Source organism: Lithobates pipiens, unplaced genomic scaffold (assembly GCF_037356315.1).
Source record: "Lithobates pipiens isolate NorthernLeopardFrog02 unplaced genomic scaffold, aLitPip1_a1.2 Scaffold_30, whole genome shotgun sequence".
Classification (NCBI taxonomy): domain Eukaryota; kingdom Metazoa; phylum Chordata; class Amphibia; order Anura; family Ranidae; genus Lithobates; species Lithobates pipiens.
In genome coordinates, this window is record NW_027507791.1 from 59,527,887 (window position 1) to 59,555,407 (window position 27,521).

Sequence of the window (27,521 nt, forward strand, 5' to 3'; positions counted from 1 at the left end):
ACAGCTGGTGGGACCAGCTGTGAAAATATAAGGCTCCATTCACACAGGTATGACTCCAAAGTCGTGCTACTTTGGAGTGCAACTTTGACACAACTTTGGATAGGTGCGACTTTGGCTTTTACTAATAATAATGGACAACTATTGCACAACTGTCACTATAACATTCAGGTTCTTTCATGCTACTTTTGAGGGTTTATATGGCAGTCTTGTCGAACTCAAGTCATATGAAAGTTGGACCAAAGTAGCGCAGGAAACTTTTTAAAGTCCCTGCGGCTTTTTAGTTGCACATATCTGGACAGTTTTAAATTGAGAAACATGGGATGCGACTTATCATGTGACTTTAGTGTCCAAAGTTGCATGACAAGTCCCACAAGTGTCAATGGAGCCTTAAGGTCGCAGTGGGAGATTTGTCAATCCATGCTGTGTACTATGAATGAAGGAATCTGTTAGATGTTTTTTCTGTTCACTCTTCAGGCTAAATGGAAAAAAATCTATATGTGTATGGTCAGCTTTAGGAATAATTTACAAGAGGTGGGACCAAGCATCCAACAATCCTCTATATATGTTGGACGTGGAAGATTCCTCGGCCAGTCCAGCTTTGGAAGACAGTGGAGATGAGCGGTGGAAGAAATAGAAGGGACCTTCACCGCTGAGGCAATGTGCACTAAAGTGCTTAGGTTACCTTGTGTTTCTGCAACACACGGCAATGCACCTTCTCTGTGTGCCATACATTGTTGAGCCATTCATTATGAATACTGTATAGTAGAGTGCAATGCATGACAGATATACTTTATTGTCATTCTATACATACAACAAAATGTTGTCACAGTGGGAGATTTGTCCACCACAATGCACATACTTTGCATCATAGAGCAGTGCATTGCTAATAAAGGGTGTTGTGCGCTTTGATCCATTGTGGTGCATTGACAGCCCATTCACAATGATTTGATTTCCTTAGCATGGCATTCATGAACACACCACAACCGATTGTCAAAGTATGAATCAGACCCCTTGCTGTGATACCTTTAATTTAAATATTTCAGGCTTTGTACGTGAATTTAAATATAAACTTTATTTTGGAACTTGGCTGTGTAATATATTTTTATTTATTGATTATGTACAACCAGGGAGATTTTGAAATGTAGCGACCAAATGGTTATATTTGCTTCTGATATTTTTAAAGCATTTCGTTATTATTAATACTAGACATGTACCTTTTTTTTTAATTTTATTTATTATTTATTACCTTTTTATTAAATAGTAAAAATGTCGAAAAGGAATACAAGAAAGGGTAAAAAAATAAAAGATCAGTGTATTGTGGCAGTAACAGCACATATAGTTAGATACTTACGTGAGAAAAATATTCTTGAAAAATTATGAGCTGCTATAGGGTCATCAATCACTATAAAATCAGTAGAGAAACCCTTCAGTAAATCAATCAACACAATTTAGCACGCAAAGAAAAACTTTGCCCTGCAAGAGTCAATTGTGACAAAGGACTTGACTGCTCTATGACATATTACCTTGCATGTTACCTGAGCAGTCTGCCCCTGTAACTTGGCAGTCTCTCTTAAAGTGGAAGTAAACCCATCGATTTAAACAGTTTTAAAAAAATGGCATGCCGGGAATGCTAACTGCACATTGGCTGTGCTCTCAAACAAACTGTCAAACCACCCAATGACTGGTGTCATAATGGATCACATGTGCAGCACTGTGGCAGCTGAAGATTAAACAGAGGCAAAGATGGCAGTTTCCGTGGATGAAAACGATAGGGGAGTTTACTTCCACTTTAATAACCGGTTGGTCTCTTCCAGTGTAGGAAAAGACAAGTGGTGGGAAGAGCACCAGAGTGTTCCAACAAATATACAACTTTCATATAACTTACACCCAAGATTAGCCTTTTTTTAACCTAAGACTCAATGAAAACAAAGGGTACATCTTGTAAAAAGTTGGGAATACTGTGTGAAAAACATTAATAAATAGATCCCTTAATAACCGAATTCCAACTGTTATTTATCTAAAGCTTGCTATACAATGAACCCTCACATTTGTGTGTACATTGAGATGATCAAAGATCTTTAGATCCATGAGAAATGTACAGTTAAAAATGAAACTAACAGGCAAGAAATTCTCTTGTGTGATTCCACCTCAGGCTTGTTCACATATCTTAACCTCCCTGGTGGCTTGATTAGTTCTGGTTTTAGGTGCTGAAAGAGGTACAATTATTTTGCATGGAAATTTGGCGTCTTATATTGTAGTCCTGTAATTCTTAGGAATAACTCTTAAATCTGTTCAAACCAGAGTCTAGCAGACATTCCGGGAATGATAAAGTTTATAATATAATAAATAATAATAAAAATTATTTAATAATGTAATCAAATCCAAAAACACAGAAATTTGCTCATTTGCAGAATTGTCGCTGTCATTAGATTTAGTGTTTGATGACGAATTTCCCCACAAATCGCTATCGCTCAATTCCGCAAGTGATTATAATTTATTATCGCTGTTTACTAGTTGGTCTAAAATCGCTTTTGACATAAAGGGACACTTTTTGGTTGCTATGGACAATCTCCAAATTCCAGGCAGAAAAAAACAGTATTTATAATATAAAAGTGCATGAAGGGCACTACACAGGCCACTAGGGACAAAGGGGGTGTGTAATTTTTTTTTATACAGTACTGTAATCTGTAAGATTACAGTACTCTGTGTGTTTTGTGTGTTGTTACTTTTTTGAATTTGGCGCCGATCTCCGCTCCCGTGCGCCGTAACGTCACAGGGAATGGAGCTCGGCGGCATTCGGGCACTGTGTGAATCGAGCGGAGGACAGCTCGCTCACACAGCGTGGAGGAGATCGCTGTATCAAGGGGACAAGGTAAGTAACTTCTCCCTGTGTCCTCCCTGTATCCAGCGATGCAATCCCAAGTCTGGCTCGGGGTTACCACTTATGGTACTGAAATCCCAACCCGAGCCAGACTCGGGATCACCGCCAGGGAGGTTAACTGCAGCTTGCACAAATGTAAGTAATCCAGGAGCATGGTTTGGTACCATATAGCCAATGTTGCAGTTCAGATATAGGTGGTTGAAATGGAGCATCCCATACCTCTGTATACAGCAGCTAGGGTGCTGTTATATAGAGTATAGGGGCAGCCATCTTCTTTATCACATTCAAACTGTGGGTTTGCAGCACAGATACCTAAACATAGCTTTAAGCTGGTCGTAAACGGGAACTAGACCCATTCTGCCTCTGCATTGCAGTGGGCTCTCCACTTTCTGCCTTTTGGGTGCTGTGAATCCTTAAAGCACTTGCTTCTGCCTCTTTAATCACTTAACCACTGGGCACTTAAACACCCTTAATAACCAGACCAATTTTCAGCTTTCGGTGCTCTCACATTTTGAATGACAATTACTCAGTCATGCAACACTGTACCCATATGAAGTTTTTGTCCTTTTTTTTCACACAAATAGAGCTTTCTTTTGGTGGTATTTAATAACCGCTGTTTTTTTTTATTTTTTGTGCTATAAAAGAAAAAAGACAGAAAAAACTGTTTTGTGCTTAAAAAAAACAAAACAGTTAAGTTAGCCCAATTTTTGCATAATGTGAAAGATGAAGTTACGCCAAGTAAATAGATACCTAACATGTCACTCTTCAAAATTGCACACGCTTGTGGAATGGCGCCAAACGTCGCTACTTAAAAATCCCCATAGGCGACGCTTTACATTTTTTTACTGGTTACATGTTTTGAGTTACAGAGGAGATCTATGACTAGAATTATTGCTCTCGCTCTAACATTCGCAGAGATACCTCACATGTGTGGTTTGAACACCGTTTTCATATGTGGGCTGGACTTACGTATGCGTTCGCTTCTGCATGCAAGCACATGGGGACAGGGGCGCTTTACATTTTTTTTTTTTTATTGTTCATTTTACTTTATTTATTTTAGTTTGACATTTTTCCCCCCAAAAATACATTTTTTGATCACTTTTATTCCTATTACAAGGAATGTAAACATCCCTTGTAATAGGAATATGGCATAACAGGTCCTCTTTACAGTGAGATATGGGGTCAATAAGACCCCACATCTCACCGCTAGGCTGGGAAGCCTGAAAAAAATAAAATAATTCTGGCTTTGATCGTGTTGACGAGTCAGTAGAAGCACCAGAGGGTGGTGGGAGGGGGGGGGGGGGGCGTTACGTCTATGGCTGTGTATTGCAGGGTATCACCGAGTATGGCTGGGTATGGCAGGGTATCTCAGAGTATGGCAGGGTATCGCAGAGTATGGCAGGGTATCTCCGAGTATGGCAGGGTATCTCCGAGTATGGCAGGGTATCGCAGAGTATGGCAGGGTATCGCAGAGTATGGCAGGGTATCGCAGAGTATGGCAGGGTATCTCTGAGTATGGCTGGGTATCTCCGAGTATGGCAGGGTATCTCCGAGTATGGCAGGGTATTGCAGAGTATTGGCTGGAATTGTACTGCAGAGTATTGGCGGGTACTGCAGAGTATTAGCTGGCATTGCAGAGTATTAGCTGGCATTGCAGGTATTGCAGAGTATTGGCAGGGTATTGAGGGGTTAAATTCAGTGAGCAGCGATGTGGGCACTGCAGATGCAGTCCACAGCGCTGCTGACACTGATCTCTTCCCCCTCCGCTGTACCGATCAGTACAGAGAGGGGAGGGAGGAACCGGCTTCATAACATGACGCCGGTTTGTTTACAAGTGATCACTCCGTCATTTGATGGAATGATCACATGGTAAACGGCCACGATGAGCCTGTGGACCCGGCTGTCACGGATGCTCTCGAGTGCGCGCCCCAGGGGGTGCGTGAGAGTGGAATTCTGGGAGGATGTCATATGACGGACTCTCAGAGTTAAACAACCGCCCTGTAGCCGTCATTCGGCTATGGGCCGGTTGTTAAGTGGTTAAATGAATGCACTGGGAAACATCTGAATAGGACATATGTAGGTTTTGTTGGGTGCACTATTCGTAGGATTCAATGAACCCTTAGGCTGGGTTCACACTGGAGAACGCAGCGGCTCACAGCACGAGTCTGGTGCGTCTCCTTTCACCATTTCCGGTCCGATTTCAGCACATTTTTTGGGCTGAATTCAGACCTAAAATGGACCAAAGGATGCACAAGACTCCTGTGCAATTCGTACCGGAGCCGCTGTGGAGATGTGTGAACCGGCTCAATAAAGAGCCAATCACAATCTCCTGCAATGTGAATTGGGTGGGGTAACCCGCATCCAATTTGCAATAGTGTGAACACAGCCTTAATGAAGCAGGTGATGCACTATGGATCCTGTTTGATGGCAGCCAGAGGGGGTTGAGGCTTGGAACATCTACCCTTACGCTAAAACCATTACCCTTGAAATGCAGTTGCAAAAAAAAAAAATGTGAACCCTTTTGGAATGATATGGATTTCTGCACAAATTGGTCATAAAATGTGATCTGATCTTCATCTAAGTCACAACAATAGACAATCACAGCCTGCTTAACCACTTCAATACCAGGCTATAGTCATATGACATCCACAGTTGGGATCTTGGGCGGGATCCCCGGGGGCCCTCAGAGCAACGATCGTGGATGAGGTGTGTTCCTCGGACACAGCCCATCCCTGATTCGGGTAAAGAGCCAATAACAACTGGCTCTTTACCACGTGACCAGCTGTGTCCAATCACAGCCGGTCACAGAATGTAAACAAACCACGGTAACGAGATGTTACCGGGTTCTCCTCCTCACACACCGATCGTGTGTGAGAAGGAGATTGCGGTAACATCTCGTTACCGCTTACAGTACACACCAAAACACACTGATTGCCCCCCCTAATAAAGAGTACCTGTCACCACCCATCAAAGTACCCGAGTACCTGTCACAGCCCATCTGAGTATCCGAGTACCTGTCACAGCCCATCCGTGTACCCGAGTACCTGTCGCAGCCCATCCGTGTACCTGTCACCACCCATCAAAATACCTGAGTACCTGTCACAGTCCATCCGAGTACCTGTCACAGCCCATTTGAGTACCTGTCACAGCCCATTTGAGTACTCAAGTACCCAAGTACCTGTCCCAGCCCATCTGAGTACCCAAGTACCTGAGTACCTGTCACAGCCCATCTGAGTACCCAAGTACCTGTCACAGCCCACCTAAGTAGCCAAGTACCTGTCAAAGCCCTGATCTGATTACCTGAGTACCTGTTACAGCCCATCAGAGTACCTGTCACAGCCCATCTGAGTACCTAAGTACCTGTCACAGTATATCTGAATACCTGGGTACCTGTCATAGCTCATCTGAGTACCTGAGTATCTGTCACAGCCCATCTGAGTACCCAAGTACCTGAGTACCTGTCACAGCCCATCTGAGTACCCAAGTACCTGTCACAGCCCACCTAAGTACCCAAGTACCTGTCAAAGCACTGATCTGATTACCTGAGTACCTGTTACAGCCCATCAGAGTACCTGTCACAGCCCATCTGAGTACCTAAGTACCTGTCACAGTATATCTGAATACCTGGGTACCTGTCATAGCTCATCTGAGTACCTGAGTATCTGTCACAGCCCATCTGAGTACCCAAGTACCTGAGTACCCGTCACAGCCCATCCGATTACCCGAGTACCTGTCAAAGCCCATCTGATTACCTGAGTACCTGTCACAGCCTATCTGAGTACCTGTCACAGTTCATCTGAGTACCCATCACAGTCCATCTGAGTACCCAGGTACCTGTCACAGTCCATCTGAGTACCTGAGTACTGGTCACAGTTCATCTGAGTACCTGAGTACCTGTCACAGTCCATCTGAGTACCCGAGTACAAGTCACAGTTCATCTGAGTACCCGAGTACCAGTCACAGTTCATCTGAGTACCCGAATACCTGTCACAGGCTGCTCCTCTGACAGGGGGGGTCTGTGCTGATCGATTATCAGCGCAGCCCCCCGAGGATGCCCACACTGGACCACCAGGGACGCCACCAGACCACCAGGGATACCCAGCACAAGGTATGCCACCCTAGACCACCAGGGATTCCAGTCAGTGCCCACAATGGATGCCAATCAGTGCCCACAATGGGCATCACTGATTGGCATGCATTATTGTTTGCCACTGATTGGCATCCATTAGTACAGTATAATACAATACAATGCCGCCTATAAGTGCCCATCTGTGCCACCTATCAGTGCCCATCAATGCCACCTATCCATGCCCGTCTGTGCCACCTATCCATGCCCATCTGTACTGCCTATCCATGCCCACCTGTACCGCCTATCCATGCTGCCTATCCATGCCAATCCGTGCCAATTTGTGCCACCTATCAGTGCCCATCCGTGTCGCCCATCAGTGCCCATCAGTGCCGCCTATCCATGCCCGTCTGTGCCACCTATCAGTGCCACATATCAGTGTCCATCAATGCCACCTCATCAGTGCCACTTCATTGGTGCCACCTCATCGGTGCCCATTAGTGCCGCCTTATCAGTGCCCGTCAGTGTAGCCCCATCAGTGCTCATCAGTGAAGGAGAAAACTTACTTATTTACAAAGTTTTGAAACAAACAAAAAAAAACATATATTTTTTTTTAATTTTCGGTATTTTTTTTATTTGTTTAGCAAAAAATAAAAACCGTAGAGGTGATCAAATACCACCAAAAGAAAGCTCTATTTGTGGGAAAAAAATGATAAAAATTTCATTTGGGTACAGTGTAGCATGACCGCGCAATTGTCATTCAAATTGCGACAGCGCAGAAAGCTCAAAATTGGTCTGGGCAGGAAGGTGTTTAAGTGCCTGGTATTGAAGTGGTTAAATAGATTGTGAAAAATAGAAGATAAGCTAAGGATGCCCATGCATTGCTTCCAGGATAATTGAGTGAGTATTATGCCGTTTACACATGGTCGGACTTTCTGACGGAAAATGTGCGATCGGATCATATTGTCGGAAAATCCGATCGTGTGTGGGCTCCATCTGACTTTTTCAGTCGGAATTTCCGACACACAAAGTTTCAGAGCTGGATCTAAAATTTTCGACAACAAAATCCGATCTTTTAAATTCTGATCGTGTGTAGACAATTCCAATGGACAAGTGCCACGCATGCTCAGAATAAATTACGAGGCGAAAGCTATTGACTACTGCCCTCTTTATAGTCTCGTTGTACGTGGTTTATGTCACCTCGTTTTTAATGGTTGGATTTTCCGATAACTTTGTGCGACCGTGTGTATGCAAGACAAGTTTGGGGCAAAATCCGTTGTAAAAAATCTGACGGATTTTGTCGTCGGAATGTCTGACCGTGTGTACAGGGCATTAGTCTTTGTAAGGTATTGCCAAAGGAGCACCTCAAACTGTCCAACAGATTAAGAAAGGAAGAAGTTAACCATGCATGGTGACTCATTGTGCTGGCCAAAGAGCAGATAAGCATTGGCACAAGTCCTAGTGGGTCTGTGGGCAGGCAGATGTCACAATGTTGTAATTCTCTGTCGTATTTAAAGGCATGTATGAAATAGTTACATAGTTACATAGTAGGTGAGGTTGTAAAAAGACACAAGTCCATCAAGTCCAACCCATGTATGTGATTATATGTCAGTATTACATTGTACTGTATGTCTGTGAAGGTTCTCGTGTATCCTGGACATGGTATATCTAGCAGTGCAAGAGTTAATCATGTATGGCTGCCTTGATATTCAGTAGTATATATATCCTCAAAAAATATGTGTGCCCACTTCATCTACATTGTGATAACCGACACAACAGCTTGCAGGCTGTTCCTGCTGGATTATAGGAGCATGGTTTTTCTCCCTGTTCAACCTGATAAGCGGTGGTTATATAATGACAAGAAGCCAGGTCTATAACAAGGATGCCTGAGCAGTGCCTTTTTGGCTTATGTGCAGTAAGGCCATTTGGGTAGGGTCTGATGGCATCTCCGTCTATTCTTCTTTAGCTGATATTGGTCTCAAGGACTAGAGAGTCTTATTGGAGGAGGGACTGGATAATTGTTGGTAGAATGCTGTCGTGATGGTGATAGCAAGTCAGACCATAGATGTAAAGATACAGAGTGTCCGATCTTTAGAGGGGAGTAAGAAAAGTGCTTTGATGATTTAAAGGTTGCCAGAACAGTGATAGCCAACAACCTTATGTGATTCCAGCAGGCCTTCGGGCTAAGTGTACCTGAAGTAATATGTGTCGCTTCTGGAATGGAAAGCTTTGTTTTCAAGTGCACAAAGCTTTTACTTTTTTAAGTAATGGTGGAAGAGAGATGGTCATGCCTGGAAATTTGTACGTGAACCAGTGTATAGAGTCAAGTGAATTAACGTGCATGTTTGGCACAGGATTTGGCGCCCAGAGTCCCATTTAAAGTACAGCAGAACTAAGGAGAATTGCTGGGTGGTCATCAGCTTCTGTGACTTGTGACCAGACCTGTATCCTATTTACCTGTGTTGACCCTACTTGGCTCCTGACACTACTATATTCTAATCCTCTGTTGCTGACCTTGGCTTCTGTCCTGACTTAGTCCTCTGCCTTCTGCTGCTTGTCTGATTGACCCTTCTCCTTTGTTCTAATTTGGTACCTCTGCTGCCCGTTTTTTCTGACTGGCTTGTCTTGACTATAGCTTTGATTTGTGTGCCAGCATTATGCACAAATACCAGTCTGAGCATCCACAGCATCCCAGCAGTATCCAGACTGTCTCATTGTGCTGGGACCTTCCACATCACTTGTGCCACTCCTTGTCCTGCTACACTTTTGCCACTCCTTGTCCACCTATTCCAGGGGGTATTGAACAGGAGGTGTAAGCGAAGCCCTCTCAAAAACTCATTCTCTTTTAGGTACACTACAAAAGGTTAGCTCTGTTTCTGGTACCCCGTACTATTATACCTTCAGAGTTTAGGATGACCTGATCCATCTGGCTGCACCATCTAGGGGGCTCTGTACTTCTGCAGCCTCTGTTAAATGGCTTCTATCTTATCTGGCTTCCCAATGTTTATGGTAATGGACTACAAAAATCAAATACTTTTATCAGGATTGCATCCTAAATGGAAAATGTGTGTACTTTTACTTTGTCCTGTCTTCCTGGGGTGATTGTTTTCTGTTGACATAGTCTCACCTAAGATATCCTCATTACTGACCTACTTTTTTCTTGCCTGTGTAGCGCCGGCTCCTAAAGAGCATGCACTATATGTTTTGCAATTTAACTCCACCCTTAAACCGCAGTTTGGTTTGGGTTTAATTGTTCTAAATTTTGACCTCGACACCAGTCTGACTGGACTGCAGGGTGTTCTGCCTGGCCATAGGGGGTGCTGTCACCTTTGGCAGGTATTGAAACACAGTCTAGTTGGGTGCATTAAGATTATTCTCTCTTGGAACCAGCCCAGTGGGAGTGTCCCTCTTGCTGTACCTTCTGGGTGAGGGTACTTAAGGTGCGGATGTCATGTGTTTCTGGGTTCCGGTCCAGAGGTATGTTCTGACTGCATGGTCCCGGTCTTCCTGACCAGCCCCCAGGACTTCCATAGCCTGGGGTGCGGATCCACCCGACTTTACGTCTCGGGGCTGGCTAGTCCGAGGTGAGGAAACTGAAGGAAGGATTCGGAGGTGGTCCGGTGCCGTCTCGTTTAGTGGAGAGGCCCAGCAGCTGTCAAGGTATCCAGGGGAGGACTCTTCGGGAGAAGGCCAACGCAAGGGTTGGCTTCTCAACAAGAGCCTGGACAAGTTAAAAGACCCCAAAGTGTATCTGGTCTTGTGTGGTACCGCCAGACTGGCTGCAAGATACTGGTACCATGCAAGGGTTCTACAAGCTTCAAGTTTCCCTCAAGTGTTCTACAGTAAAGTCTGTGGCAGAGACTTGCTTTGACTCAAGCACCCTGTTGGCTGCTAAGCCTGGTGAGAGAAGGACTATCCAATAAGAGTGAAGATCCAGTTGTGAATGGCTATTCTCTGGATTTACTGAAGTGAGAGACTTTTCCATATTGAAATTAGCAATAAGAGTACCTGGACTTTTCTACCTAAACCCTTTAACCCTATGTTGAGAGACTGTGTCGTTAATTACTTTTCGCAAATAAAAATCCCTTTAAGTGGATCTGCTGTCAGTCTCTGCAGTTCTTGGGCCATCTACCTTGGGAAACCCCTAGGCGCACACAAAGTTAAGAAGGTAACGCTAAGCCCAATAAATTCAGCCGCTCCTTCGGGAGTCAGTGCTCCACCTGCAATGCTACAAAGTACCAGCCGTAGGTGTGTTCAGTAATCCACATGAAGCTGAGCTCCTCGTCACTAAGCTTGTTCCAGAATTCCAGTAGAATCAGTCTGTGTCATGTCTCAAAGTACTGTACACAATGTCTTCACTTGACCCGTCTGGGGGATTGCGGACCTCCTTGAGTACCTGAAAAACGAAAACAAAAAATAGTTTGTATTTTGCAATATTTTTGCCTAAAATAAGTTGAAACCTGAAGATGTTCCCTTTGCATAATAAAACTGACAGTGGCAATATTTATGAACCTGAAGGAAAGAGTGTCTTTAGTAGTTCACCACAATTAGCTTCCATGTTTTATTTTCTTAGCTCCACTAAAATAACTGACGTTTGGAATTTGGTTACTATGGGCAGTTTTCCTTTCTTTGGAAACGAACCCCAGTATGAGCTGTATTCAGCTATAAGATACATGTCTTATTTGGTGTACCTATAATGAGGAGGGCTGTGGTGTATATCTTGCTTAGAGACAACCAGTCCCAAATTGCAAGAATGTGAAAGTTCTGTGTAGCCAAGTCCTGGGCTTCTCCACGCCTAATGGTGACCTCCAGAATTAGGGACAGCTGACATCCTTCTGTGTAGAGTGGGTTACGAGCCATGGTGAGTGTAATGCAAGGTAGATTCATGGGTGCCAGAGACTTCTTGAATGCAAAAGAAAATTATTTTCTCTTGAACAGAACTGTGGGAGAGAGGGTTAGGACCAGGACACCCTTTAATAGTTGCAATGTTAATTAGCAGACGCCGAGATTTCTATAGGTAGACAGCCATGCCGGGAAAGGTACCCAGCCGGACACCACATCTGCATGTGTAGACACGCTGTTTTCTATGGCAATAATCTTGAAACAGTTTGCTCTTTCACCTCCACAATCTCTTCTTTAGATCTCCACTCAACTGAGCTACCAGTCTATCACTTAGACCCACTGATCCACTGCCACTGGATTTCCTGAGCTCTGCCAATCTTCTCACTGAGTATCTTCCTCAAGCGTCACCCCGCGTCACTGCTGGGTCCCTAGCTTGGCACTCACAGATACTCCTAAAGCGTCACCCCAATGGCCTGCTCGGTCCCTGGCTTGGCACACAAGACTGCTCTGCAAGTATCACCTCCACTGGCTGGGTCCCTGGCTTGACACCTGCTGAAATTTCCCAATTCTTCACCGTCCTCGGTTGGTAAGAATACTGTTCTGGTACTTGCTTCAGCTACTCATGGTGGTCCCTGGTAACAAGGTGGATGGTCCCCTAATGGTGACAGCTTCCCCTTTAACTCTGACCACGACAGGTTCCTCGGCCGGCAGAACCGTCATTTTTGGTTCTCTGGTAAGCCTCCCCCATTTTCACAGTGGTGGCAGTGTTGCACATTAGAAGAGCACGCATTGTTTCTGAAAGTAGCTTTTGGGAAAACTGACCTCTCTACAAATTCACCATAGGACATTATAGTTTTGGGACTTATTTGGCACTTTTTTCTGATTACCAATTGTTAACGATTATTTTTCACTTATATTTTTTTCACTTATATGTACAGTGCCTTGCGAAAGTATTCGGCCCCCTTGAACTTTTCAACCTTTTGCCACATTTCAGGCTTCAAACATAAAGATAGAAAATTTTAATTTTTTGTGAAGAATCACCAACAAGTGGGACACAATTATGAAGGGGAACAAAATCTATTGGATAATTTAAACTTTTTTAGCAAATAAAAAACTGAAAAGTGGTGCGTGCAAAATTATTCGGCCCCTTTACTTTCAGTGCAGCAAACTCACTCCAGAAGTTCAGCGAGGATCTCTGAATGATCCAATGTTGTCCTAAATGACTGATGGTGATAAATAGAATCCACCTGTGTGTAATCAAGTCTCTGTATAAATGCACCTGCTCTGTGATAGTCTCAGGGTTCTGTTGAAAGGGCAGAGAGCATCATGAAGACCAAGGAACACACCAGGCAGGTCCGTAATACTGTTGTGGAGAAGTTTAAAGCCGGATTTGGATACAAAAAGATTTCCCAAGCTTTAAACATCCCAAGGAGCACTGTGCAAGCGATCATTTTCAAATGGACTGCAAATCTACCAAGACCTGGCCATCCCTCTAAACTTTCAGCTCAGACAAGGAGAAGACTGATCAGAGATGCAGCCAAGAGGCCCATGATCACTCTGGATGAACTGCAGAGAACTACAGCTGAGGTGGGAGAGTCTGTCCATAGGACAACAATCAGTCGTACACTGCACAAATCTGGCCTTTATGGAAGAGTGGCAAGAAGAAAGCCATTTCTCAAAGATATCCATAAAAAGTCTCGTCTAAAGTTTGCCACAAGCCACCTGGGAGACACACCAAACATGTGGAAGAAGGTGCTCTGGTCAGATGAAACCAAAATCGAACTTTTTGCCCACAATGCAAAACGATATGTTTGGCGTAAAAGCAACACAGCTTATCCCCCTCAACACACCATCCCCACTGTCAAACATGGTGGTGGCAGCATCATGGTTTGGGCCTGCTTTTCTACGGCAGGGACAGGGAAGATGGTTAAAATTGAGGGGAAGATGGATGCAGCCAAATATAGGACCATTCTGGATGAAAACCTGTTGGAGTCTGCAAAAGATCTGAAACTGGGACGGAGATTTATCTTCCAACAAGACAATGATCCCAAACATACAGCAAAATCTACAAAGGAATGGTTCACAAATTAACGTATCCAGGTGTTAGAATGGCCAAGTCAAAGTCCAGACCTGAATCCAATCGAGAATCTGTGGAAAGAGCTGAAAACTGCTGTTCACAAACGATCTCCATCCAACCTCACTGAGCTCGAGCTGTTTTGCAAGGAAGAATGAGCAAGAATTTCAGTCTCTCGATGTGCAAAACTGATAGAGACATACCCCAAGCGATTTGCAGCTGTAATCGCAGCAAAAGGTGGCTCTACAAAGTATTAACGCAAGGGGGCCGAATAATTTTGCACGCCCCACTTTTCATTTTTTTTATTAGTTAAAAAAGTTTCAAAAATCCAATAGATTTCGTTCCACTTCACAATTGTGTCCCACTTGTTGGTGATTCTTCACAAAAAAAAAAAATGTTATATCTTTATGTTTGAAGCCTGAAATGTGGCAAAAGGTTGAAAAGTTCAAGGGGGCCAAATACTTTCGCAAGGCACTGTATATAAGTGCACATGAATCTTAGATATCAGTAGCTGAAATAAAAGTCCCAATACAACAGTCCACATATATTGGGTAGTGGAAAGTGTCAGTGTTGGTCTTCCCAGCAATAAAATCAGGCAACCACACAATTCATTTGGACCTGGAACATGCGAGCCCGACGCGTTTCGACAACAAGGCATGCCCCTTTTGAAGACCTCTTGTTGTCGAAATGCGTCGGGCTCGCATTTTGCACCCCACATTGCTTTTCTATGTTTCATTTTATTTCGTGATCACTCATTGTTTTTATGTCATGGTTTTTATGACTTTTTTAATAAACCTATTGGTTACCCTCTGACCTGCACCATTTGGAGCCTTTTTTCCTTTTTCTTTTTTTTGAACCCCTTTTATATGATCTACCATATTTGGGATGGCACCCCAATATGAATAACTGGACCCCGCTGACCCTGGAGACATACGTTTCAGCTATTGATATCGGGAGCCCGTGAAATCCGGAGACAGTGCGGTGATCAACGGGGACCTACCGACAACGCACAACACCTGATTGACACCATATGGGATTACAAGCGCATTTGAACCACTGTCATATGACAGATGTGTCCGCTTCCTCTGGTAAGAGTATTTCATTCTCTCTAAATCACTCCAGATAAGTCGCTGTTCCAGGTCCAAATGAATTGTGTGGTTGCCTGATTTTATTGCTGGGAAGACCAACACTGACACTTTCCACTACCCAATATATGTGGACTGTTGTATTGGGACTTTTATTTCAGCTACTGATATCTAAGATTCACGTGCACTTACTGTATATATATTGTATTTACATACTTAGTGAATCATTATTTTTACTTATTTTTGATTTCACGTATTTTCACACATTCTGTTACATTTATGTGTTGTAGTATTGGTTTCATTATTACCCCCTTTTTTAATATATATTCTTCTGAGTTTTAGCCCTAGTGCAGTGCTTTCCCCCAATTCCTTTCATGTATATTTCAATGTTTATTTAATTTTTCAAATATAGTTTTGGTTCCTATGTTTAATTAACATTTAGGAATAGGTTTTTCTTATTTCAATGATTTATATGGTGATTCGTATATTTTTATTTCTTTGTCTTTATCATAGCGCTACACATTTATTTTTCTTCAGTACAACACACATCCACTCAGACAGCCATCCAGGTGGCACAGAACAACGATCACCTGACCTCACCCAAATAAATAGGCTCTTCCAGCAGGCCAAGGGACCCTGGAAACCCCTGCCCATTGGCTGAAGCATCCCATATATTCCTAATCTGTCCTTGGAATGCGCTTGTCTTATCTAATGCCACCAGATACCCGGCCATCTAATGACAGAAGGCAGGCAGTGGTGGCAAGTGACAAGCTGTATCTGGTGGCAGGAGACAGTGGCAAGTGACACAATGCATCTGGTGACAGGCAATGGTGGCAAGTGACAAGCTGCATCTTGTGGCCAATGACGGTGGCAAGTGACACGCTGCATCTGTTGGCCAGTGACAGTGGCAAGTGACATGCTGCATCTCATGGGCAGCGACGGTGGCAAGTGACACGCTGCATCTGGTGGCCAGTGACGATGGCAAGTGACATGCTGCATCTGGTGGCCAGCGACAGTGGCAAGTGACACGCTGCATCTGGTGGCAGACGACGGTGACAAGTGATGTGCTGCATTTGGTGGCAGACGATGGTGGCAAGTGACAAGCTCAGTGCTCCCACTGATTCAGCATTATGGTGAGTTAAAGAGGAAGCAAACCCTGATGGGTTTACTTCCTCTTTCATTCCCTGCAAAGGCAAAGCATAATGGACTACTGTGCATCGCATAGTAGCCCATTATGTGTCACTTACCTGACACAGGAGCCAACAAAGTCACCGCTGTCCCCTGTAGTCCGGCGCATCCATCTTCTCGGTGGGGTCTCGCAGCTCTGCAGCTGTCATTCGGCGAAGCTGCGATGACGTCGCTCCCGCGCATGCGAACGGGAGCCGACACGCGCGGCATCTTCATCATTGACGATGCCGCGCTCAGTGCGCCTGCGCGCCGCTGTCTACGGCGCATGCGCCGTAGACAGTGGTGCCTGTCTTCGGGCAAATATCTCCTAAACCGTACAGGTTTAGGAGATATTTCTTGGACCTACAGGTAAGCCTTAATCTAGGCTTACCTGTAGGTCAAAGTGGTTTGTAAGGGTTTACAACCACTTTAAACTATTTAATTACATATGACAATGTAAAAATAGAAATAATGTGCTCATTGATGATTGATATGCCAAGAACAGCCATTCCCCTGACAACACTGCTATCAACCCCAACATTTTATGTAAATGTGTGACCCCCGCCTCTGACAACACAGGGAAAGCCATAGGGAAGTCCCTGAGCATCAGAGGGGGGCAGGGTCACCGGGTGGAGAATCCCATTGAGGTGGTTCGTCCGGAGGACGAAGCAGAAAAGAAGACTGGAGGAAGAAGCGGAGGAAGATAGAGGAAGAAGCAGGGGAAGAACAAGATGGAGGAAGAAGAACACTGAAGGAAGACCAGAAGAAGATGGAAGAAGAAGCAGGGAAAGAAGAAGCCATTAAAAAGGGAATTGCCAAAAATGGTCTATTGTCTTTTTTAACATTTTTGACACTTTTTTTGTGAAATTTAACCCCATTACCAATTCACACAGAGGGGCGGCCGGGATCTGGGGGTCCCCTTGTTAAAGGAGGCTTCCAGATTCTGATAAGCCCCCCCACCCGCAGACCCCCACAACCACCGGGCAAGGGTTGTGGGTATGAGGCCCTTCTCCCCATCAACATGGAGACAAATTGCTTTGGGGGGCGACCCCAAAGCACCCTCCCAATGTTGAGGGCATGTGGCCTAGTACAGTTCAGGAGGGAGGCAGCTTTCCTCCCCCCCTCTTTTCCTGTGGCCTGCCAGGTTGGGTGCTCGGATAAGGGCCTGGTATGGATTTTTGAGGGGCCCCTGCGCTATTTTTTTTATTTTGGCGCAAGGTTCCCCTTAAAATTTATACCAGACCTGAAGGGTCTGGTATGGACTTTGAGGGGGAACCCTATGCCATTTAAAAAAAAAAATTGCCGCAGTGTTCCCCTTAATATCCAGACCTGAAGGGTCTGATATGGAATTTGGGGAGACCCCAAAGCATTTTTTTTTTACATTTTGGTTCAGGGTTCCCCTGTGGGGGAATCCCATGCCATTTTTATCAATGAACTTATGTGTATTGCCCAGGCCGACAATTCATGAGAGCCGCGAATAGTTTTAAATTACTTTTTTTCCTTTAGAAATGTCTTTTTGCTGTCAGACTGTTCTAAACATGAAAAACATGCGCCACTTTACAGGCATACTATAGACACCCCCCAGGAACGAAATTTATAGGAATGTTGCACTTTTATTGTTTCACTTTAAGCATTATTAAAATCACTGCTTCCGAAAAAAACTTTAAAAAAAAAACAACCTTTTTAAAACTTTTTTTTTGCATTGATACATGTCCCCTGGGGCAGGACTCAAGTCCCCAAACACTTTTTATGACAATAACTTGCATATTAACCTTTAAAATTAGCACTTTTGATTTCTCCCAAAGACTTTTAAAGGGTGTTCCGCGGCTTTTGTATTTGGCGCAAACACCCCAAATTGTTCGCTATTCGGCGAACAGGCAAACAGCCAAACAGCCAATGTTCGAGTCGAACTCATGTTCAACCCGAACATAAAGCCCATCCCTACATATTAGTATTACATATATTTAAGCTTACGCATATTTAAAATACCGGTACTTTTTATTCATTTTATTTTTTGCAATGAAAAAAACAAAACAAAAGACATATTGGTGCCTCCAATTCCTAAGACAATCTTTCTCAATATAAGACAGATATTTTAGTTGCCAAAGGGGAACTCAGCCACAAATTCTATACTTTTCAGCTTAAAGTATAACTAAAGGCAAAACTTTTTTTTTTAGTCTTGGATAGAGTGCCCATGTTAGGGAGATTCACAGCCTCTATTTGTCCTGTTTACCATTATCATTTAAAGTGAAAGTAAAAGAAAATTCCAAAGTTTGGGTTGTCCTCAGAATGTAATAGAGGGGAAATCTTCCAATGGGGACACTAGTTTTGGTGATCTGGGGGTCCTCAAGGAATTCCCTTAAAGTGGTTTTAAAGCCTAAAGTTTTTTTTACCTTAATGCATTAAGGTAAAAAACCTTGTGTGTAGCAGAATCCCCCCCATCCCACCCTTATGTTTACCTGAGCCCATTCACGATCCAGCACTGTGAATAGGAACCAAAGCTCTCCTGGCTCTGTCCCTCCTCTTTGGGCAGAATGATAGCAGCAGGAGCCACTGGCTCCCGCTGCTGTTAATCAAATGCTGTGAAGAGGAGCGTAGGGCAGGGCGGAGCTGCCTGGACTGTGTCAATGGACACAGACATAGCGGCTCTGTAGCAAGCCTCTGTAAGTGCCTCCATAGGAATTGGCTCCCTATGGGGGCACTCGCCGAAGAGGAGGAGCCAGGACCGTTTTCTGGGGACCCCAGAAAATGAGGATCAGGGTAAGTATGACATGTTTATTATTTTAAAAAAGGAACCTTTAATATCACTTTAATATGCAGGGATTTCCTTTCACTTCCTATTTGGCTCTGGGACAGGAAGTGAAGAGAAATCTCCACAATGGGACAAAAAAAATCTGACAGTGGTTATACCCTCACTTTCTCTAACTAAAAAAAAAAAAAAAAAAATGTTTTGCCTATAGTTCTTGAAAGCAAAGCTGTTATTTGTCCATGCAGATCAAAGAAAAAGGGTCACTTTGTTACCCTCATCTCCCTCAGTATCTATTCAACATTTCTTGTCTCCTACTGTTCTCCTCAGCTGCCAAGCAGTACTTCCAACACTGAACAACTGGTGCTTGCCAGGAGTTAACAAACAAATTGGTACTTCTGGGTTTGGAAGCCAACTGGTGCTTACAAAGATTGGAATAAATACTTTGTACTTCTGGGTATGAAGGACAACTGGTGTTTGGTGATTGTCCCTGCCAAAATAAGACTTTCACCAAAATATCTGTGCAAAATATCAAAATATACTGCAGCTGCTGACTTAAATAATAAATGGACACTCACCTGTCCTGGGGTCCAGCGATGCCGGCAGCCGAGGCCGATCGATCGCTCGGCTGCTGCAGTCACCATTCTAGGTGAGGGAATCAGGAAGTGAAGCGAAGCGACTTCACTTCCCGGTTCCCTACTGCGCATGTGCGAGTCGCGCAGCGCCATAGGAATTGTCGCGCTGTCTCTGGGACCCGTGTGTGTCCCAGCAGACAGTGCGCATGGACAGGAAGAGGCATAGACTCCCGAGGGAGTCTATGCCCGGAAGTGGGTGTAAATACCTGTCTTTGACAGGTATCTGCACCCCCCTCCCCCCTGAAAGGTGCCAATTGTGACACCGGAGGGGGGGAGGATTCCGATCAGCGGAAGTTCCACTTTAGGGTGGAACCCCGCTTTAACAACCCTCAATTCTGTTGATCCTTACCCTCTATGATGATTGGAGCATCGGGGTAATGAAAAGATGAGCACATGCAACTGGCAAGGTTTTTTTTTTTTTAAGTGGACCTTCACCCCAAAAATCCAAATTGAAATAAAACCAATATTTAACTCCAGATTTTGTTTTATTGGAATACCTTTGCATTGGTGTGTGTGTGTGTGTGTGTGTGTGTGTGTGTGTGTGTGTGTGTGTGTGTGTGTGTGTGTGTGTGTGTGTGTGTGTGTGTGTGTGTGTGTGTGTGTGTGTGTGTGTGTGTGTGTGTGTGTGGTGGGGGTTTACGTTAAAAAAAAAAAGGTTCATTTCCCCTACATAGGCAAGCACAGGTTTGAACTATCCACCTTATCCACGCTCAAAGGTAAACTTGTAACATGGTAGGGAAGCATTTAACCACACATTTTATTATTGCTGGATAAACCCAGAACATCTATGTCATGCCCCACAATTTACAGACACAAAAAATAGTAAATGAAAAAAAATGAAAACTCCTATATGGTTAGCCTGAACCCCAACCACCCCAGAATATTCCCCTGAAGATCACAAATGTTCACCAAAGCAAAAGTGTTGTAAATAAATTGCATGACTTTTGACTAGAATTGATGTACTGCCAGATGCTTCTCGACTAGGGTTGGTATCTGATTCCATTTAAAGGAAATCTGTACTGAGGGAATATAGGATGATGCTGATCCAGTGTCTTCAATACATTCTGAGTTACTGACCCAAAATAAGCATGCAATTTAGGAGTTTTGACTTGACTTGCATGCTTGTTCTAGATCCATTACTCAGCTTTTAGATTTGAATAGAAGGTCTAGCGTTGTATCCTGAAGCGTCTTGAGAAACTGACCTGCTTAGATTCATTTTGTTGTGTCAGTTGAACGTCTGTATAAATAATGTCTTCTGGGTTAGTTCTTTTAAGATCTACAAAAAATAAAAGAAATTAACACTCATTATAAAGTCAGGGTAAGAAAGTATTTTTTTTTAGGATTTGTAGAGCAAGCTTTATTTAGTTTTGATGGAAAACATAGGTTGTCTACAGTCATTAAAGTGGACTCATACTTCCAATTTTGCAAAGTGAGATTATTTAGGAGGAACTGAACTCTGAATGTTGTGCCCAAAGAAAAACAGACAGAAGGCAAAGGATCAGTCACCAGTATTGGCTGTGGCCTCCTTGCAGCTTTTCTTTTCTCCATTACTGACTTACCATGTGTTATTCTGCGCTGTGTCTCTGTGTAGATTTGACCACCCTGATAGAAGCAGGCTTTTCTTTTTCATGCCAGAGCCTCCAGCAACAAGAACACTAGGCAAAATAGTAGGAAAATCACCAAATTTTACTCCAGATCTCTTCAGACTAACATTCAGAGGCAGCAGTCCTGTAGATGTCTCCTATACAGTTATGAGGCTGTATTTCAGGTGGTCAATACCAATACCAATATCAATATATTGCTACAGCTTTTTTTCTCTACCTGTTTAACACTGATGCTGCCATACTGGGGCAATATTATTATTATTATTCACGATTTATATAGCGCCAACAGTTTAAGCAGCACTTTACAATGTATAGGGGGGACAACACAATTACAGTACAATACAAAAGGTACAGGAGGGCCCCGCTCGTAGAGCTTACATTCTAAAGGGAGGGGGTGTGGTACAAAAGGTAATAGCTGCAGAGAATGATTTGATGGGGGTGGTTCAGGGACAGTTAGGTGGGTGTGGGATAGGCTTCCCTGAATAAATTAGTTTTCAGGGAACTCCTAAAGGTGGACAGGGTAGGGGCTGAGCAGGCAGACTGGGGCAGGGAGTTCCAGAGGATGGGAGAGGCTCTGGAGAAGTCTTGAAGGCGAGCATGAGAGGAGGTAACAAGGGAGCTAGAAAGCAGGAGGTCCTCAGAGGAGCAGAGGGGACGATTTGGGCGATATCTACAGATGAGGTTGGTGATGTAGATGGGGGCTATGTTGTGGATGGCTTTGTATGTTATGGTTAGCATTTTGAATTGTACACGGTGGGGGAGGGGAAGCCAGTGAAGGGATTGGCAGAAAGGGGCAGCAGTCACGGAACGATTAGTGAGGTGTATTAGTCTAGCAGCAGCATTCATAATAGACTGAAGGGGGATAGCCTGCTTAAAGGTAGGCCATTAAGGAGAGAGTTGCCGTAGTCAAGGCGGGAAATAATCAAGGAGTGAACGAGTTGCTTCATGGTGTCATTAGTCAGGAAGGGTCGAATTCTGGAGATGTTGCGGAGGTGAAGGTGGCAGGATTTAGCCAGTGATTGGATATGGGGGCTGAAGGAGAGGTCAGAGTGAAGGATTACACCCAGGACCCTGGCATGTGTGGAGGGACCAATGGTTATGTTGTTGATATTAATGTTGAAGTCACAGTGGGGGGGATCGTGAAGGAGGAAATATAACAAGCTCAGTTTTAGAGTTTTAGAAAGATTGAGTTTGAGGAAGTGGTGTGATATCCATACTGATATGTCATTCAGTAAGTTGGAGATCTGTGAGGAGATTGAGGGGGTGAGTTGAGGAGTGGAGAGATAGATCTGGGTGTCGTCGGCATAGAGGTGGTATTGGAAACCATGGGAGTTTATCAACTGGCCCAGGGAAGAGGTATAGAGCGAGAATAGGAGGGGCCCAAGCACAGAACCTCGGGGTATTCCCAACAGAAAGAGGAAGGAGAGCAGAGGAGATGGAGTTGTAAGTGATACTGAAAGTGCGCTGAGATAGGTAGCAGGAAAACCAGGATAAAGCAGAATGGCAGAGGCCAAGGGAGCGTAATTTGCTGATTAGGAGCAGGTGGTCAACTGTGTCAAAGGCAGCAGAGAGGTCTAAAAGTATGAGTATGGAGTAGTGACCGTTGATTTTAGCAGTTATTAGGTCATTGGTGAGTTTTAGTAGGGCAATTTCAGTAGAATGTTGTGGGCGGAAGCCAGACTGTAGGGGGTCGAGAAGGTTGTTGTCCATGAGGTAGCGACTCATTTGGTCATGGACAAGGCGTTCGATGAGCTTGGAGACAAACGGGAGCAGGGAGATGGGTCTTAAATTCTTCAAACAGGTGGGGTCTAGTGAAGGTTTTTTGAGTATGGGGGGTAATCAGTGCATGTTTGAGCATGGAAGGAAAGGTGCCAGAAGAGAGGGAGAGGTTGAAGATATGGGTTAGGGAGTTAAGGATAGAGTGGGAAGGTGGTAGCAGTAATTGTGAGGGGACAGGGTCCAGGGAGCAGGTAGTGAGGTGGGTCGTGGAGAGGAGTTTATTAACTTCATCTGTGGTAACTGGGCAAAAAGGGGAGAGTATTGAGCGTGGTGTTGGACCTGTTGTGTTGTGTAAATTTTGCTATTGAAATGGTTGGCAAACTGTTGAGCTGTAAGCAAGTTGGTGGGTGGGGGCAGTGGGAGGTGAAGTAAGGAATTAAAGCGGAGGTCCACCCTAAAGTGGACCTTCCGCTCATCGGAACCCTCCCCCCCTCCGGCGCCACAATTGGCACCTTTCAGGGGGGAGGGGGGTGCAGATACCTGTACAGTACAGGTATCTGCACCTACTTCCGGGATAGCTCTCTGCGGAAAGGGGCGTAGATTACGCCCCTTTCCGCAAGTGCCCGCCCCTTTCCGCAAGTGCCCCGCTGCCTGCTGGGAAACACACAGATCCCAGAGGCAGCGGGAACCGTCCTTATTGCGCAGCGCGACTCGCGCATGCGCAGTAGGGAACCGGGAAATGAAGCCGAAAGGCTCCATTTTCTGATTCCCATACCCAAGATGGCGGCGGCAGCACCCGAGAGACGATCTAGAGATCGGCTTCGGGTGCCGACATCGCGGGCGCGCTGGACAGGTAAGTGTCACTATTTTAAAAGTCAGCAGCTGCAGTATTTGTAGCTGCTGGCTTTAAAAAAAAAAAAAAAAAAAAACGAGGAGTCCCGGCGGACTCCCGCTTTAAGGTTAGAAAAGAGTAGAAGAGGTTTGGATGAGAGGGTTTTGATGAGAGTGTTGTAATAGGTTTGTTTAGCAGTGTGGAGGCAGGAGTTGTATTTGAGAAGGGCAGATTTTTAGAGGGTAAATTCTTGCACGGCTGTGTCTCTTAAGACTTCTGGTGTCGTCTGTTTGCCAGGGTTGTGGCAGACAGGGACTTGTTCTGCGTGTAGAAAGAGGAGTCTGGTGGATTGAGTCAATACATTTGACTTGAGGCAATACATTATTTTTACCAAGGAACCAATGAGCTTCCTGTTATTATGATTTCCCTCTTTTGGAACTAGTGGACATTCCTTGAGTGGTGGATGCACAGATGTATAATCTTAGATTTTGCATTCCCAGGAGTGTCTAAACACTCTCCCACCCCAAACTCTGTTGGAGAGCCAGTAAGTATAGTATAGTATAGTATAGTATTAGTATAGTATAGAATAGTAGCTGAATAACTAATTGCTGTGCATTTACTAAAAATGCAGCACTGCAACAACCATGATGGCAAATGCCAAGAGGAAGCGTCAACACTATTTGAAAATATAGCACCCTCTTCTGGTTAGATTGTTAGGTAAATTCAGTTTTTGACTAAATTTTAGTGAATGGGGCAATGATTGATTGTGTAAGTCTGTTCAGGGTCCTATAATTATCCCACCTGAATCTGAAAGAAGTTTCAAGAGCACAGGGCTGGGGGATTAAAATGTTCAGTTGAATGTTTATCATGCCCCAGCCAATGATGGAGGCACTCAGAAGGTTCCAGTCCGAGGGGGGGGGGGGTTGTGCTGCCCATGGTAGATAGCCAGAGAGACAAGAAGCTGCAGTCTAAGCCGCAGCAGCTGTTGGGCTGAGGGTCTAGAGAAGATCTTTGGAGCATCACATTTGCTGGACAGTACTGCACTGAAGTCCTGGGTCTGGAGAAACTGCTTGTTATCTTACTCACCAAGGTTCAACCTGTGGATGGGGCAGAAAGATTCTGGGACATTGTGAGTAAAGACCTTGCTGGGAACTATTAGTTTTGCAAGTGCCAGAAGGGTACTAAGTAACAGAGGTTGCTTTATGGACTGCTGTGGTAGGGTCCCAGATATAATGGCTATCCCTTGCTACCTTTAGAAAAGCTGCTTTTGGAAGATTAAAGAGAAGTGTGTCCTCCTACTGTTGTTAATGATCATTAGTATTCCATAGACCCTAAACCCCTCTCCTGTTAAAGTTTATTAGCAATAAATTCTAAAAAGACATCCCTTGGACTAAGCTTTAATTGTCAGTGTGCCTGGAACTGTGATTGTATGACTGGCAAGGAGGACCTCGGTATATTCTCAGCAGCCCCTTTGTGAGTGAGCACTAAACAAGAATAGAATTATTATCAGTACTATTATTTAAAGCAGTATTTACTAAATTACTTTAATATTGATTGATGAACAATCTGAAACTTCATGAAGGGGTTGATGAACTGAAGAGTCCCTTGTAACATGGGAATATGTGGCTTTAGGCCATGACTCGCTCATCTTTCCAACACTCTGGCAGGGCATGGTAGATACAGTAATGTTAAGGAGCAGGATTCCTTGATATCACCATGTTTGAGCAGCATTCCTTGATGTCACCACGTATCAGCCTGTTGGCAAGATCCACGGCTGTATTACCACTGTGATTTTCACTGTTTTCTTGAATGCAAGTATTTTTTAATAAATATACGTTAGAAGTACTACACCATGAAGCCTCTTCCTTCCATTATCCTATGTACCTGAGATAATCCAGAGACAAATGATCCACATCCATGAGAAATCCTTCATTTTAACAGCCCTGTCACATTGGAGAGGAGCAGTGTTTGGATGAGTCTGGGGAGAGGATTGTCCATGTTGGCTGACACTTGCATGAGTGCAATTGATCTTTATAATTTGACATCCAACTGTTATGGTAAGCGGCGCTGATTTTGTATGAAAGATAAGCACCCGAGTGAACACTTTTTTTTTTTTTACATTTTTTGGAGAACTTATTAGACTTTCATTTAGTCATTCAATTTATTTTTTATGTTTCAGTTTTTATATGTACACTTATTGTTTCTGAATCTTTATATTCACATTATTAGCAATTGATTATTGGATTGTGCGCTTATATTTTTCTTACACATTCTTAGTTAAAGTATTCAAACTATGATAAGCAGCAGCACCTTCACTATATATATATATATATATATATATATATATATATATATATACACACACACACACAAGTTTTTTTGGGGATAAGTGCAAGTATATATATTTTACAGTAATGTTAATGAATAGGTCTGCAACAAAGGGGCTTGACCTAAATAATGCAGCAGTCATCATTTTGAAATGCCAAAGCTCAAAATGTATCAAACAAACTGGATGCTTGTATTTAGCCCTTTACTGATAACATTATAATTTTAATCAGTTTCTGGAGAACAAATAAAAATACCTTTCCTTTGTTTCTTCTTCATTTTAACGAGGTACCATACTGCTCCCAGAACTACCAGAACTACCAGAACTACCAGAACTACCAGAACTACCAGAACGAGTACATAATGATTTCTGTCTTGATTATCTGTAATAAATACAAAAGAAGAAGTATAGAACAAAATGTTTAATATAAGAAGGCTGCTAAACTGCTAAGAAAATCGTTCTGGATTTTTATTATATAATAGATTAGTACTTCCTGGAGCCCCAGCAGCTTTGGTCAAATGGTCAGGCATGAAAAGGGAGACTAGGTTTTCTGCAAGCGCACAGTATATATAGCTTTAACATATTGTATAAAAAATACCCAGGTAAAAAATAATCTTGCCTTCCTCCCCATCAGTGATTCCTGGTGAATAGTGATGGCCGAACGGTTCGCCCGGCGGTCGTTTCGCGGCGAATTTCCGACATTCGCGGTCCGCACGTTCGAACGCCTTTTTCCGTCGTTCGCCGCGGCGGACTTACGTGTTTAATGTATACAAGAACTTTAACCTTTGGTGACACGTTTATCATGTGATACAGGACAGCCAATTGAGACATGACAGCACATGGACACTTGTACATTCCCCCTAACCTATAAATACACCCGATCCGGTGGCCATTTTACATTCTTTCTTCTGTTACGATAGGGACAGGTTCCTGTGTGGAGTAGGGAGAGATAAACCACTAGCTATTTGGTACACAAAAGTTCTTTTCAGGACTGGTATAGGTGTTAGGTGTTGATAGGTTTGCTGTGCTGCTGATTCTTGCAGCAGCCTGAGTGTCTTTTGTTAGTTTAGAGAAAGGGAAAGGACGGTGTATGCTACAGGGACAGCCAGATTAGTCTTTCATCATCATCATCATCATCATCATCATTAGCTGTTACTATCAAGGTCCACAAAAGAGCTGTTCCAGTAACCACTAATCGTTCTCTTTTTTTGCCAATTTGTATAGGGACAGGAAGGAAGCAGTGTTGTCAGGCAGTGAGGGTAATTTTAAAGACTTGCTGTTATTATTAGTTCCACAAAGGTTCTTTTCAGGACTGGTATCAGTGGTACAGTAATAGGCTTGTACATGTATAATATTCTTTCTTCCAAATATAGAAAGGATATTATACTTGACTGCTGCCCTTCTGCTGCAGTCTGCTAAACATTCACAACTCACTTGTTCCACAAAAGTTCTTATAAGGACTGGTAACTTGGTATAGGGTGCTACGGTACATAGGCTTGAGTGCGGTACAGTCTGCTGTTCTGTAAGGACCGCTATCGGTCCAC

The 27,521-nt window shown here is 43.8% G+C and overlaps 1 protein-coding gene across 3 annotated transcripts in view; it reads right to left on the reverse strand.

Annotated features, from left to right (window-relative positions):
• Positions 1-1,053: 1,053 nt before the first annotated feature.
• LOC143942893 (SLAM family member 9-like) overlaps positions 1,054-27,521 on the reverse strand; it is a 110,996-nt gene continuing 84,528 nt past the window's right edge. For 2 of the 3 annotated variants that reach the window (XM_077464304.1, XM_077464302.1), the window contains 5 exons: positions 26,234-26,359; positions 20,699-20,772; positions 1,789-11,343; positions 1,247-1,569; positions 1,054-1,214 (listed from right to left, as the gene is read on the reverse strand). In XM_077464304.1, coding sequence (XP_077320430.1) covers positions 11,263-11,343; positions 20,699-20,772; positions 26,234-26,359 — 281 coding nt within the window. In that variant the 3' untranslated portion in view covers positions 1,054-1,214; positions 1,247-1,569; positions 1,789-11,262. The remainder of the gene's footprint in view (positions 1,215-1,246; positions 1,570-1,788; positions 11,344-20,698; positions 20,773-26,233; positions 26,360-27,521) is intronic. The other variant, XM_077464303.1, reaches the window with a different exon arrangement.